Source organism: Grampus griseus (genome assembly GCF_964374135.1).
Source record: "Grampus griseus genome assembly, chromosome: 1".
Classification (NCBI taxonomy): Eukaryota; Metazoa; Chordata; class Mammalia; order Artiodactyla; family Delphinidae; genus Grampus; species Grampus griseus.
Window position 1 is genome coordinate 127,984,492 of NC_139017.1, and position 16,087 is coordinate 128,000,578.

Below are 16,087 nucleotides of genomic sequence, written 5' to 3' on the forward strand. Positions count from 1 at the left end.
ACTGTGAGCTCCCTAAATTGCTAATGAATATATCTCCATCAGCTACCATAGTGTCAGGCACACAGTAGAGGATCTATAAGTGTCAACTGAATGGATGAATGTATACATGCATAGATTAACTAGTACATTTTAAAACTGACAACTTCTTATTTTCCTTCCCTTAGGTATCTGCATTTGCTCAACCCAAATAAGACATTTGATGGTAGAATTTAGATAACATAATGAAGCAAATTTAAAAGTCCAGGCAGTAGGAAAAAGAGGTCATTGGTTCTCTTCTATAGCTTCTTCCATTTCTCTGCAAGGCCATAAATTCTCTAAAAAAAATGTCCAATTTTCTCACATTGACTCTGTGGAAGTGAAAGATGTCACTCTACAGAGAAAAGGCTATAAGGGATTTGGAGATTAGTTCTGTTTCCATTTTCCTACCAAAATTTTAATATTCGACGATTGGTCCCAATCCTTTCACAAGTCACAATTTTATTTATCCTTTTGCCATTGCTTGCTCCACTAGTTAATTTATTATTGGGACAAATTTGATGGCAAGCACGCAAAAACTTTTTTCCTTAATGTATCCTATTTTAATACAATTATTTCTTCTTATTTATAACAGAGAGCTCTGGTTTTAAGGTCACAGTTTATAACTGTAGCCATCCTTTATTAATCTATTAATTATCATCTGTTTCTTCAAACACCACCATAGCTCCTGAAATCCAAGGCAATATCATTTAATACAATTACTGAGTTTCTTCGTTGTATTATTCTAGTGGGTGATTTTGGCTTTGTAGTATACATCTTTAACTTAACAGTTACCATGAAGTGATACTGGTCTCTTTCTGTATAATCTAAAAACTTTACAACAGTGTACTTCCATTCCTCCCCTCCCAACCTTTGTATTGTTGCCATGCATTTTATTCCTACATGTGTTATAATCTCTACAATATAGTTATTATTTTCACTTTAAACAATTATCTTTTAGAGATCTGAATATTAATAAAACAGTCTTTACACACATAAAGACAACATCTGGTATTCTTCACTTTTTTGTGTAGATGCAGATTCCCGTCCAGCATCATTTTCTCCGTGCTTTATTAAAGGACTTCTTTAAATACTTCTTATAATGCAGGTCTGATGGTGATGAATTCTTTCAGCTTTTATATGATTGAAAAACATCTTTCTTCACGTTCATTTTTTTTTATTTTTTTTTTATTTTTTTTTTTAACATCTTTATTGGGGTATAATTGCTTTACAATGGTGTGTTAGTTTCTGCTTACGTTCATTTTTAAAGGATATTTTTTGGTGGGTAAATAATTCTGTGGGATTTTTTGAGGTATAAATGACATAACATTATATTAGTTTAGGCGTACAATTAATCCAATATTTGTATATACTGTGAAATAATCACCGCCATAATTCTAGTTAACATCCATCACCATACATAGTTACAAAAATTTGTGGGGCGGGGTGGTGGATAAGAACTTTTAAGATCTACTTTCTTCACAACTTTCAAATATGCACTATAGTATTATTAATTATCGCAACCATGCTGGGAACTTCCCTGGTGGTCCAGTGGATAAGACTCTGTGCTCCCAATGCAGGGGGACCGGGTTTGATCTCTGGTCAGGGAACTAGATCCTGCATGCATGCTGCAACTAAGAACCTGCATGCCGAAACTAAGAGCCCACATGCCGCAACTAAAGATCCCGCATGCAGCAATGAAGATCCCGTGTGCCGCAACTAAGACCGGTACGGTCAAATCAAACAAACAAACAAACTATAGTAACCATGCTATACATTACATCCCCATGACTTATTTTATACGGAAATTTATACCTTATGACTCCCTTCACCCATTTCGCCAACCCCTATCCCTAGCCTCTGGCAACCACCAATTGTTCTCTGTATCTATGAGCTCATGTTTTTTGGTTTTTTTAGATTTCACCTATAAGTGAGGTCCTACAGTATCTGTCTTTCTCTGTCTGACTTATTTCACTTAGCATAATGCTCTCAAGGCCCATTCATCTTGTCACAAATGGCAAGATTTCATTCTTTTTTAAGGCTAAATAATATTCCATTGTCTATATACACCGCATCTTCCTTATCCATTCATCCATCAGCAATCACTTAGGTTGTTTCCATGTCTTGACTATGGTAAATAATACTGCAATGAGCATGGGGGTGCATATATCTTTTTGAGTAACTGTTTTCATTTTCTTCAGGTTAATAGCCCAAAGTGAATGAATTGCTGGACAAATGGTAGTTCCATTTTTCATTTTCTGAGGGACCTCCATACTGTTTTCCAGTGGTTGCACCAATTTCCATTCCCACTAACAATGCACAAGAGTTTCCTTTTCTCCACATCCTCTCCAGCACTAAGTTCTTGTTGTCTTGATAATAGCTATTCTAACAGGTGTGAGGTGATATATAATTGTGGTTTTGATTTGCATTTCCCTGATGATTAGTGATACTGAACACCTCTCCATGTATCTGTTGGCCATCTATATGCCTAATCTGGAAAAATGTCTATTCAGATCCTCTGCCAGGTTTTTTTTTGTTTTTTTGTTTTTTGTGGTACACGGGCCTCTCACTGTTGTGGCCTCTCCCGTTGCGGAGCACCGGCTCCGGACGTGCAGGCTCAGCGGCCATGGCTCACGGGCCCAGCCGCTCCGCGGCATGTGGGATCTTCCCGGACCGGGGCACAAACCCGTGTCCCCTGCATCGGCAGGTGGACTCTCAACCACTGCGCCACCAGGGAAGCCCCTCTGCCAGGTTTTTAATCAGACTATTTGTTCTTTTGCTATTGAGTTGTATGAGTTCTTTGTATATTATGGATATTAGCCCCTTATCAGATATATGATTTGCAAATATTTTCTCCTATTAAGTAGGCTGCCTTTTCATTTTAATGGTTTTCTTTGCTGTGCGGAAGCTTTTTAGTTTGATGTAGTCCCACCTGTATAGTTTTACTTTTGTTGCCTTTGCTTTAGTGTCAAATCCAAAAAATCATCACCAAGACTGATAGGAAGAAGCTTACTACCTATGTTTCCTTCTTGGAGTTTTATGATTTCAGGTCTTATATTCAAGTCTTTATGAAAAATGCCAATGGAATGTTTGATGGAATTGCACTGAATCTGCAGATTGCTTTCAGTAGTGCGGACATTTTAACAATATTAATTCTTCCAACCCATGACCATGGAATACCTTCCATTTGTCTTCAATTCCTTTCATTAATATCTTAATAATTTTATGGTGATCTTTTTTTTCTTTCAGCAAAGAAAGAAAATGTGTTGCCCCATGGTCTTCTCATTTGCATTGTTTCCAATAAACATGCATCATCGTCATCTTTTTCCATCTAAATAATATGCCCTTTTTGGGGGGGGCACTGTTTTTAAGATTTTTCTCTTTATTACTAATTGCAAACAATTTGATTACAAATGTACCTTATTGTAGTTTTTTTCGTGTTTTTGTGCTTGAGGTTGGTTAAACTTTGGGGATCTCTGGGTTTAGAGTTTTCATCAAATTTGGAAAAAATTCAGCCATTAATTCTTTAAATATTTTTACTGTACTACTTGCTCTCTCTTACAGAGACTCCATTACTCCACCATTAGGACTCTTGAAGTTGGCCCAAAGTTGACTGATACTCTGTTCATGTGTTATAGTCTTTTTTCCTCTGCTTCATTTTTGTTGTTTCCATGTATTCACATTCACTAATCTGTTCCTCTACAATGTCCACTCTGCTAGTTAATCCCATCCACCCATCCCATTTTTCATCCTGGACATTGTAGTTTTCACCACTAAAAGTGTGAGTTAAGTATATTTTAATATCTTCCATCCTCTATTTAATATGTTCAATTTTTACTATAAATTCTTGTACATATGAAACACAGTTATAAAAACTGTTTTAATGTCCATTTTCATTAATTCATCTGCTTCAATTCTAGGTCAGTTTTGATTGATTGGTTTTTCTCCTCATTATGGGTTGTATTTTCCTGCTTCTTTGCCATATCTGGTAATTTTTAATTGGATACCAGACATTGTAAATTTTTACCTTGCTGGGTACTGGATTTTTTGTATTCATATAAATATCATTGAGTTTTGTTCTAGGTTGTGGTTATCAGGAACGGGCTTGATCCTTTCTGGTCTTGTTTTTAAATTTTTAGCATCATTAATCTAGAGTCAGTTTTCTCCACTCTTGAGACAAAACACTTCTGAATACTCCTTCTAATCAACCACCAATTATGCTGTCTATCATCCTCACTGGTAGGAACAGCACCATTCCCAGCTGTAAAGCCTTCGTCAATATTTATAACATTGAAGTTGTACATAACCTACAAACCCAGTAATTCACTTGTGGAGAAACAGTTGCAATGTATATTAGAAGACAAGTAAAAGCATATTCACTGCAGCATTATTTAAAATGCTGGAAAAGTTGAAGCTTCCTAAATGTCTATCAGTAATGAATAGATTTATCAATGGTAATAAATTGACAGGACAGAATGATATGTAGTAGTTTAAATCAATGAATTAGAGCTATAAGTATCAATGTGGAAAGATCCAAAAAACAAAATAGAGGTTAAAAAAAAAAAAAGCAAGTTGCTAAATGAAAAATACAGTAGAATGCCATTTACATTTAGTTTTTAAAAACACCAAGTACAACACTGTTAACTTTACATATAGTCAAATTTCAGGCATTAGATGGGATGCCTAGGCAAGAAACAGCTCCACAATTTCAATGGGTTAACAAAAGGGTTTTTTTTTTTCTTGTTGCTTTTCATGCTGCATATCCCATGCTGAAAGGAAGGAAGGAAGGAGGGAAGGAAGGAAGGAAGGAGGCTTTCCTCATTATAGTCACTCTGGGACTATGTTTAAAGAGGTTCTGTAACCTTCCTCAATCACTTTAGCAAGTGGAGGGGTGAGCAGTGAATCACATGCTAGCTCTGAAATCTTCCACCTGGAGGGGATACATGCCATTTCCACTGCACTTCATTAATCGAAAAGCAAATCACATGTCCATTGGTAACTTCAAAAAGGAATAAGGAAGCACTATCTTACCTCATGACCAGAAGAAAAAGAAAAAGAATCTGTGAACAGCTCTATGATTACCACAATTAATCATTAGAGGGAGGGAGGGAATGGAACCAGAGAGGGGTAGGAACTAATTTCATCTTTAACTATAATGTCTTTTTTACAATTTTTTTATAAGTCAGAAAAAATAAATGCAGAATTCCTGACCATACTATCAGAGGTATTCATTCAGTAGTACTACATTAGGGCTCTAGCATGTATATAATATTTTTAAAGACAAAAAACTACTTCAAAAAACTTTTTAAATTGAAGTATAATTGACAAATAACATTAGTTTCAAGTGTACAACATAATGATTTTTTTTTTTTGTTGGCCAAGCCACGTGACATGTGGGATCTTAGTTCTGCGAACAGGGATTGAACCCACACCCCCTGCAAGTGGAAGAACGGAGTCTTAACCACTGGACTGCCGGGGAAGTCTCCCATAATGATTTGATATTTTTATATATTGTGAAATAGTCACCACAGTAATTCTAGTTAACATCTGTCACCATACATAGTTAAAACTTTTTTCTTGGGATGAGAACTTTCAAGATCTACTCTCTCAGCAACTTTCAAATATGCAACACAGTATTATTAACTGTGACAAAGAGTCACCATCCTTATATATTACATCCCCAGTACTTCTTTATTTTATAACTGGAAGTTTGTACTTTTTGACTTCCTTCACCCATTTCATCCACCCCTTACAAAAAACATTTTAAAAGCATAAAATACTTCAATAAAACATTTGCTAATTTGGGAGTCAGTATATATATAATGGTTATATCATCCTCCATACGTTTTCTTATTTTTTTATCATCTCAAACAGATGTTTTTAAACATTTACATATCATATGTACGCAAAGAAAATAATCTAGTTTAGGCTTTTAATCTCACAGATATAAAACTAATGTGCAGAAAAATTAAACGATTTTCCCAATTTGTATAACTAAAGGTCAAATCACATAATTTACTAAGTCCAGTAATATATTATTAAAACTGAAGGATACTTAACATATAAAAAACACTCAATAAAATGTTACAACATATAACATTAGAACATTCATTATAAAAATTCGTAAAGCTGTAGTAATATTATACATTTTTAAAAACCAATGCAAATTCATTTTTTTGCCTAATTGTTTACTGAGGTATAGTTGATTTACAATATTATATTAGTTTCAGGTGTACATCACAGTGATTCAAATGTTTATAGATTATAAACAGGTCTATCCATGTGTTGCAAAAGGCAAAATTTCATTCTTTTCTTATGGCTGAGTGGTATTCCATTGTACATAGTACCACTTCTTTTTTATCCATTCATCTGTTGATGGACACTTAGGTTGCTTCTATATCTTGACTATTGTAAACAGCTGCTATGAACATTGGGGTGTGCATGTATCTTTTTGAATTAGTGTTTTCACTTTCTTTAGATATTTACTCGGGAGTTGAGTTGCTGATCATACGGTAGTTCTATTTTTAGTTTTATGAGGAACCTCGGTACTATTTTTCATAGCTGCTGCACCAATTTACATTCTCATCAAGTGCCCAAGAGTCCCTTTCTCCACATTCTTGACATTTGTTATTTGTACTCTTTTTGATAATAGTCATACTAACAAGTGTGAGGTAATATTTCATTGTGGGTTTGATTTGTAGTTCTCTGATGATTAGTGATGTTGAGCATCTTTTCACGGGGCCTGATGGCCACCTGTATGTCTCCCTTGTAAAAATGTCTATTCAGGTCTTCTGCCCATTTTAGTTGGGTTGTTCGGTTTTTTGACATTGAGCTGTATGAACTGTTCATATATTTTGAATATTAATCACTTATCAGTCATATCCTTTGCAAATATTTTCTGCCATTCAGTAGGTTGTCTTTTCATTTTGTCAGTGGTTTCCTCCTCTATGCAAAAGCTTTTAAGTTTAATTAGGTCCCATTTGTTTATTTTTGCTTTTGTTTCTTTTGCTTTAGGAGGGATATCCAAAAAAAATATTGCTACAATTTATGTCAAAGAGTGTTCTGCCTATGTTATCTTCTAGGATTTTATGGTTTGCTGTCTTACATTTAGGTCTTTAATCCATTTTCAGTTTAGTTTTGTGTATGGTATGAGAAAATGTTCCAACTTCATTCTTTTACAAGAGCTGTCCATTTTTCTCAGCATCATTTCTTGAACAGACTCCCTTTCCCCCACTGCATACTCTTGCCTCCTTTGTCTTGGATTAATTGACCATAAATGTCTGGGCTTACTTCTGGGCTTTCTATTCTGTTCCACTAATCTATGTGTCTGTTTTTGTGCCAGTACCATACTGTTTTGATTACTGTGGCTTTGTAGTATAGTCTGAAGTCAGGGAGCATGATACCTCCAGATCTGTTCTTCTTTCTCAAGATTGCTTTAGCTATTTGGGGTCTTTTGAGTTTTCATACAAATTTTAGAATTATTTTTTCTACTTCAGTGACTAATCCTATTGGTACTTTGATATGATGGCATTAGATATGTAGATTGCCTTGGGTAGTATGGTCATTTTAGCAATATTACTTCTTCCAATTCATGAACACTGTATTATCTTTCCATCTATTTGCGTCATCTTCAATTTCTTTCATCAGTATCTTAGAGTTTTCCGAGTACAGAGTAAATCTCCTTAGACTTATTTCTATGTTTGTTTTTTTTTGTTTTTTTGTTTTTTTGATGTTATGGTAAATGGACCGTTTTCTTAATTTCTGATAGTTCATTGTTAGTGTATAGAAATGCAACACATTTCAGCATATTAACACTGTATTTTGCAACTGTACTGAATTCACTGATGAATTTTTGGTGGCATCTTTAGAATTTTCTATGTGTACTGTGTGTCACCTGCAGTGACAGTGACAGTTTTACTTCTCTCTTTCCAATTTGGATTTCTTTTCTTTTTATTGTATGACTGCTGTGGCTAGGACATTCAGTGCTATGTTGGATAAAAGTGGCAAGAGTGGGCATCCTTGTTTTGGTCCTGTTCTTAGAGGAAATGCTTTCAGCTTTTCACCATCGAGTATGATGTTAGCTATGGGCTTATCATATGGCCTTTACTATTTTGAGGTTTGTTCCCTCTGTCCCTACTTTGTTGAGAGTTTTAATTATAAATCGATGTTGAATTTGTCAAAAGCTTTTTCTGCATATATTGAGACGGTCATGATTTTTATTCTTCAATTTGTTAATATGGTTTATCATATTGATTGATTTGCAGCTATTGAACTATCCTTGCATCCCTGGGATAAGCCCTGCTTGACCATGGTGTATGATCCTTTCAATGTATTGTTAATTTCAGTTTGCTGATGTTTTGTTGAGGATTTTTGCATCTATGTTCATCAGTGATATTGTCCTGGAATTTTCTTTTTTTGTAGTGTGTTTGGTTTTGTTATCAGGGTGATGCTGGCCTTGTAAAATGAGTTCAGAAGTATTCCTTCCTGTGCAATTGTTTAGAATAGTTTGAGAAGGACAGGTGTTAACTCTTCTCTACATGTTTAGTAGAATTCACCTGTGAACACATCTGGTGCTGGACTTTTGTTTGCTGGGAATTTTTTCTTACTGACTCAATTTCAATGCTCTGGTAATTGGTCTGTTCATATTTTCTATTTATTCCTTGTTCAGACTTGGGAGACTGTGCATTTCTAGGAATTTGTCCATTTCTTCTAGGTTGTCCATTTTATTGGCATATAGTTGTTCACAGTAATCTCTTATGATCCTTTGTTATTTCTGTGGTGTTAGTTGTAACTTCTTTGCCATTTCTGATTTTATTGATCTGGGCCCTCTCTCTTTTTTTCTTGAATCTGGCTAAAGGTTTATCAATTTTGTTTACCTTTTCAAAGAAACAGCTCTTAGTTTCATTGATCATTTCTATTTTTTTCCTAGTCTCTCTACTTCATTTATTTCTGTTCTGATCTTTATGATTTCTCTCCTTGTGCTAACTCTAGGTTTTGTTTGTTCTTCTTTTTCTAGTTTATTTAGGTGTAAGCTTAGGTTGTTCAAGAGTTTTCTTGTTCCTTGAGGTAGGCTTGCATCTCAGTAAACTTTCCTTATAATTGCTTTTGCTGCATCCCATAGATTTGGATCATTGTGTTTTCATTTGTCTTCAGGAGTTTTTTAATTTCTTTTTTGATTTCAATGATACAATGGTTGTTTAGCAGCATTTTGTTTAGCCTCCACATGTGTGTTTATGTTTTTTTCAATTTTTTTCTTGCAGTTGATGTCTAGTCTCATAGTGTTGTGGTTGGAAAAGATGCTTGATATGATTTCAGTTTTCTTAAATTTACTGAGACTTATTTTTGGCCTAGCAATGTGATCTGTCCTGGAGCATGTTCCATGTGCACTTGAAAAGAATGTGTATTTTGCTGTTTGGGGATGGAAGTCCATTAAGTTCATTTTGTCTAATGTGTTGTTTAAGACCAGTGTTTCCTTATTTTCTGTCTGGATGATCTGACCAATGATGTAAGTGAGGGGTTAAAGTCCCCTAGTACTATTGTGTTACTGTCAATTTCTCCCTTTATGTCTGTTAATATTTGCTTTATTACTGCTGTATTTTCTTCTTGGATTGATCTCTTGATCATTATGTAATATCCTTCTTTGTCTCTTGTTACAGTCTTTGACTTAAAGTCTACTTTGTCTGATATAAGTATTGCTACTCCAGCTGTTTTTTGATTTCCATTTACATGGCATACCTTTTTCCATCCCCTCACTTTAAGTCTGTGTGTGTCTTCAGAACTGAAGTGAGTCTTTTGTAGGCAGCATATGTATAGTTCTTGCTTTTGTATCCATTCACACGTTCTATGTCTTTTGATTGGAGCATTTAGTCCATTTACATTTAAAGTAATTATTGATAGGTATGTACTTATTGCCATTTTGTTAATTGTTTGGGGACTGTTTTTGTGGTAACTTTTTTGTTCCTTTCTTCTTTTGTTCTCTTCCCTTGTGATTTGATGACTATCTTTAGTGTTATGTTTAGGTTTCTTTCTCTTTCTTTTGTGTATATCTATTACAGAATTTCGGTTTGTGGCTACCATGAGGTTTTCATGTATAAATCTCTATATTATTATTTTAATTTGCTGTTTTAATTTCAAATGCATTTTAAAAACCCTGCATTTTACTCCCCTCCCCCCCATTTACTGTTATTGACATCATATTTTACATCTTTTGGTTTTGTGTGTCCCTTAACTACACATTTCAGATATAAATGATTTTACTACTTTTGTCTTTTAACCTTCCTGTTGTTGTGTTGGTTAGATTCTGACAGGGCAGGCTGCAGTGCTGTGGTGGTCCTGAGGCTGGTGTCTGCCCACTGGTGGGAAGGGTTGGGGTCCCGGGGATCCCCGGGCTAGTACCCGCCCACCAGGAGGTAAAGCTGGGTTCTGGGGCTTGGCTGGCTAACTGATAGGCAGAGTTGTGTCCTGGGGTCTCTGGCTGCAGGGCCCGGGATCCCAGAGCAGGTGTCCAACTACTGGTGGGTGGGGCTGGGTCCCAGGATATCCAACTACAGGGCCCTGGGTGTCCTTGAGCTGGTTTTAGCCCACTGGCATGCAGGGCCGGTTCCTAACACAGTTGGCTGCAGGGTCCTAGGTGTCCTAAAGCTTGTGAGATTTCCTGGTAGGTGGGGCTGGTTTCTGGGGAAGCTGGCTGAGGGGCCCAAGATGTCTCAGTGCTGGTGCCGGCCTGCTGGTGAGTCGGCTGGGTACTGCCATGGCAGGCTGTGGGGCTGTGGTGGTCTTGGGGCTTGGGTCTGCCCACTGGTGTATATGGCTGGAGCCCAGGATGTCCTAGAGCTGGTACCTGCCCACTGGTGTGTGAGGCTGGTTGAGAGGCTAGAGCCAGCTTGCTGGTGGGCAGAGCCAGAGCCCAGGGGGGTCTTGGGGCTGGTACCTGCCCACTGGTGGCTGGAGCTGGGTCCTGTGGTCTCCGGATGCAGGGCCCTGGGGTTCCCAGGGCTAGTGCCTATGCACTGGTATGTGGAACTGGGTCCTGGCCCCTCTGGTGGCTATGGGCTCAAGGGGTCTTAAGGCAGCCTGGCCGCTGGTGAGTGGGGCTGTGTCCCCACCCTTTTAGTTGCTTGGCCTGATGCATCCCAGCACTGACCCAGCAGGGCCAGGTCAGGCACTAATAACCTAGAGGGAGGATTCCAAATGGTGCTTACCAGCACCAGCGTCCATGTGGTAGAATGAGCTCCCCCAAATGGCTGCCACCAATATTATATTAATTTATGTGATTAAAATTTAGAATAATATTACCTTCAGAAAATAAATTAAGTAACATGTATATAATTTAATGTTTAAGAATTTCAGAGATTAGCTTAAGAATAAAAAGACACTTAGCTTTTTTGCTCTATAACGACAACCTGCAGAATTAAAATCAGACGCTTAGAACAGAAATCTTACCTGTTCGCTTATTTCTGTCCACATAACAATACTTTAACTCATAGTCTTGTAATAAATCATGAACTTCCTGAAAGAGACAAAACATGAACTCAATAAACACATGAATGCAGTTAGTAGATGATCCAGCTTAGCAGCCGACCACCATTACCATCACCATCCCCCATGTAAAAAAATCTTCCATGGATCTCCATCACTTATTTAAATTAAAGGCATTCAGGCCCACCAGATATGGCACCAACATACCTCTGCAAATACATCTCCCAATATATCCCTACACATGCCCATATTCCTGCTCAGATGAACACTCATGCTCGCATGAGTATACCATGCACAATCCTCATTCTGAATTACGCTGATACCTCGATCTAGCATGGGGCAAACATACCACTACAGCTCCCAAACTTCATCTAGAATCACATGCTTCCTTTGAAATCCCAGCTCAAATGTTCTTCCATGAAGATTTTTCCAATTCTTTTCCACAGAACATCACCTCTCCCACCACTATGCTAACAACGGTCATACTTTATTTATGCCTCTCTTAACACAAATAATATGAAATGTTTCTACTTGTGTTCTACATACTGAGTTTTTAACAAGTGTTACACCTGTAGATGGTAATACCAGCATGTAGAAGAAATAAATATAAATTAAAACCTAATTTAGAGGTCCCTGGGTATGAAAACAAGTAACAACCACCAAGGTATGGTATGTAGTCCAATTTATTTCCCCTTGGCTCCCCAAGATGTTTAAACTGGCTTTCTTGTTTGTTCAGTTTCTATTACTAATCCAGTCTGAACTTTTAAACTGTGATATCATAACTTCCATCCACCTGGGAAAATACAGCATATTTCCTCTGTATTTCTCCAATCCTTTCTGTTAAACCGATAATACTTGAGTACAAGAACTATATTTATCTGTATATTATATATATTGCTTTGAGCATACTAGGCACTCACATAAACATTAAAGTGAATATAATTTATTTTGTCATTGACTTGATATTAAGCCTTGAAAATTTTACTCATAATATACAACTGATGTAGTTATTATTTTTTAAAGGAATTGAACTATCACGTAAGTGGACATTTGGACCCCAGGTGAGACAGTGGTACAGCCAACCTGTTCTATTTTACAAATGAATACACTAAACAGACATAAGTGCTAGGATGTTAAGTTTGCAACCTAAACTAATTAATTCAGTAATATAATAATAATTCTTATTACTGATATTTTTATAGTTAACATTCATTTAGTTTTTACTAGGTACCAGAACATTGAACTTACTCCTTTCATTAAAAAATCAGGAAACCAGAGCAGAGCAAATTCAAGTAACTTGCCAAAGCTTACACTCAGTAATTTGCTGAGTATAGATTCACCAATTGGCTTGATTCTAGGGACAACACTCTTAACCTCTATGCTATACTGCCTTATTTCTTCCAGGATTAACTGAAATAGTATACTACCACAGTTAGTTATAAAACCAACACCACAATGTCCGAATAAGTGATCATATGGAAATGGAAAATAAGTAAGAGGACAGTTACAAGTTGAGAAACATTTTCTCTTTCAATCCAACGTAAGGGAGTGGGGGAGACTGATATAATAGGCAAAGTATAAAAATAGTGCTGGGTGAAACAAAGACAATCATCTTTGAGATAAGAAAGATAAGAAAGGTAAAGGTGATAATTTAGTATTCTTTATCAGTAAGTCAATATTAGAAATGTTTTAAAATATATATACTTATCAATTGTGTAAAATATTGTTTGATGAATTACATAGTAATATGATCAACATACAGATTAGTTTATATATTACTGCTATGGTAATTTTTTGTCTTGTAAGCTTCAATATTTTCTTGAACTTAAACAACAGTGTATTGCTCATTAAGTAAACATAACTCTCTCAGCAGCATACCATATATATTTTGCGAATCAGCTAATTTAATATTATACTTTATATAGAAGGTGACACAGTTTTGTTTGAAAGGATCCAGTGTGTGCTTTTAGTTGCACAAACTTTAATCTCTCATTTCACTAGTTAACAGCTGTCAAATGCCAGATAAAGAAAACATGATACTGCTCTTCACTTGATCAAGTCTCCGTAAACAATTGACATGTTATATTACTCATTTAGCTAACAGAACCACCTAAGTTTTCAAAGATGCATTTTGCCAGTTGGAAATTTTATTTTTAAAACACCCATATTTCTAATCATAGCTTTCCTATGTATCAGACGTGGAATACAGATTTTGCCAACTGGGAAACTTTACAAAGCTTCCTGCAAAGAAAAAAACAATTATTTTTCTCCATGCCCTGTTTGCCTTGACCCAGGCAAAAGTGGGTCACCCCTCAACTTGAGCCTCAGCAAGTTGGCCAAATTAAAAACTTAAAACCTGAAAGAGAGTCCTAACAACCATTTGCCAAAATTCTACTGTGCTCCACACCACACAAAACCAAAAGGACTAAAATTATGTCTCCCTGTTCTAATCTAGTTTTATGACACTTTCAACTTACAAGCTAACTTTAAGGAATGAAGTTGCACCTTTGATGCAAATACTTTGTCCTCTGACTAGCAATATCAGTTACACATTTCTTACAGTAAGATGAGCTCATCGATTTTGGTAATTGTTAGATAGCTTTAGTAACCTATTTCCAGACCCGATTCACCATCACCCCCTGGAATTAAATGAAAAGTTTTCCACATATGAAATGTTTTCTGGGGAGAGGTTTAATAGCTTTCAACTCAAAGTAGTCTGTTAATAACCCCCCAAGAGTCAAACAATCATTGTTCTAGCTGGTGTGAACTTCTTCCTGAATGAAACCCAGCCTTAGTTTTAAACTTGAATCACACTGTCTTCCAAGCCCTTTGCAGACTTATGTTCTAAAAAGGGCTTTCATAGATTAAAGCACTTTGCTTTTAAATTCCACTTTTTTGGAATGAAAAAAATATTTTTATTTATGTTCTTTTAAAATTGTAAGTGATTTGATAATACAAAAGGATTATCTGTAACATATATTATGAGGCATAATAATGAAATAAGCACCCAGGAGCTCTACACCAAACTTAAAGACTAGGACATTGGCAACACTGTTCCATCTAACTATGCCTTCCTGCACTAGCCCATCCCCCATAGCTGGAGTCCTCAGGCAGCTTTGTATCCCCAAATAATACATTGTTTTGGTTTGTTTCTGAGCTTTATAAAAATGGTATTATGCTATTTTTAATCTTCTTTGCCTTGCTTTTTATACTCAATATTATGTTTCTAAAATTCACTCATGATCCACATGGCTACTGTTCATTTATTCACTATGGTTTAACATTCCATTCTGTGATTTTAGTATGGTTTACATATCTATTTTTCTATCAGTGAATATCTGATTTGTTTCCAGGTTGTTGCTATTTTGCTACTGTTTGCTATTAAACTACTGTCACCTTCTTGTAAATTTTACGTTATCTCCTGGTGTTCCTGTGCAAAAATTTCTGAAAGTGGGAAATTCCTGGGCTATACACATGCAAAGGATCGTCTTTACAAGAAAGGGCCAGCTTCTTTACCAGACTGTTACAGTTTACATTCCCATCGATGGTATATGGGAGTCCTTACAATGCTTGGTCTCATCAGACACTTAAATTTTGTCAATTTAGTGGATATAAAATCATACCTCCTTGTGCTCTTGATTTGCATTCCCTTGATTAATAAGGCAGGGCATTGTGATGGCTAGTTTTGTGTGTGAACTTGGCTACAGAATCCAGTTCTTAAGTAATCTACGTGTTGCTGCAAAGGTATTTTCTAGATATGGTTAATATCTACAATCAGTTTACTCTAAGTGAAGGAGATCACCTTGGATAATGCAGGTGGGCCCCATCTAGTCAGCTGAAGAGCTTAAGAGAAAAACCGAGGTATTCTGGAGAAGAAATCCTGCCTCAAGACTGTAGCATCAACACCTGCCTGAGTTTCTAGCCTGCTGGTATACCTCACAGATTTTAGACTAGCCAGCCCTCACAATCAATCAATCAATTTCTCTATGAATGTATATAGTATAAATACATATTAATATAAATTTTATATATAATGTTTCTCAGAAGAACTCTGATACAGGTATTTTTCATATTTGTTTACCATTTATTTTCTCTTCTGATAAACATTTACTTATCTTTATTGCCCATTTTTCTATTGTGTTTATTTTTTATTTTTATTTTTTTTTCAGTACGCGGGCCTCTCACCGCTGCAGCCTCTCCCGTCGCGGAGCACAGGCTCCAGACACGCAGGCCCAGCGGCCATGGCTCACAGGCCCAGCTGCTCCGCGGCATGTGGGATCTTCCCGGACCGGGGCACGAACCCATGTCCCCGCATCGGCAGGCAGACTCTCAACCACTGCGCCACCAGGGAAGCCCTATATTTTCTTTTATTGACATGTAGAATTTTTTTTTAATATTTTGGATACTAATTCCTTGTTGGGAAGCATATTATATATGTATTCCCCTAGTAAGTGGTCTGTCATTTTATTTGTGGGTACTTTTGGTAAAGAGAAGTTTTTCATTTAATGAAGCCAAATGTATCAGCTTTTTCCTTTAGAATTTCTGTTTTTTGTGCCTTAAGAAATCCTTTCCTACCCAAGGTCATACGATAGTT

At 36.4% G+C, this 16,087-nt stretch overlaps 1 protein-coding gene across 3 annotated transcripts in view; it reads right to left on the minus strand.

Annotated features, from left to right (window-relative positions):
- RAVER2 (ribonucleoprotein, PTB binding 2) overlaps window positions 1-16,087 on the minus strand; it is a gene marked incomplete at both ends in the record, with an annotated part of 101,589 nt that overhangs the window by 69,588 nt on the left and 15,914 nt on the right. For all 3 annotated transcript variants that reach the window (XM_082657527.1, XM_082657526.1, XM_082657525.1), the window contains one exon: window positions 11,458-11,524. In XM_082657527.1, the coding sequence (XP_082513653.1) occupies window positions 11,458-11,524 (67 nt within the window). The remainder of the gene's footprint in view (window positions 1-11,457; window positions 11,525-16,087) is intronic.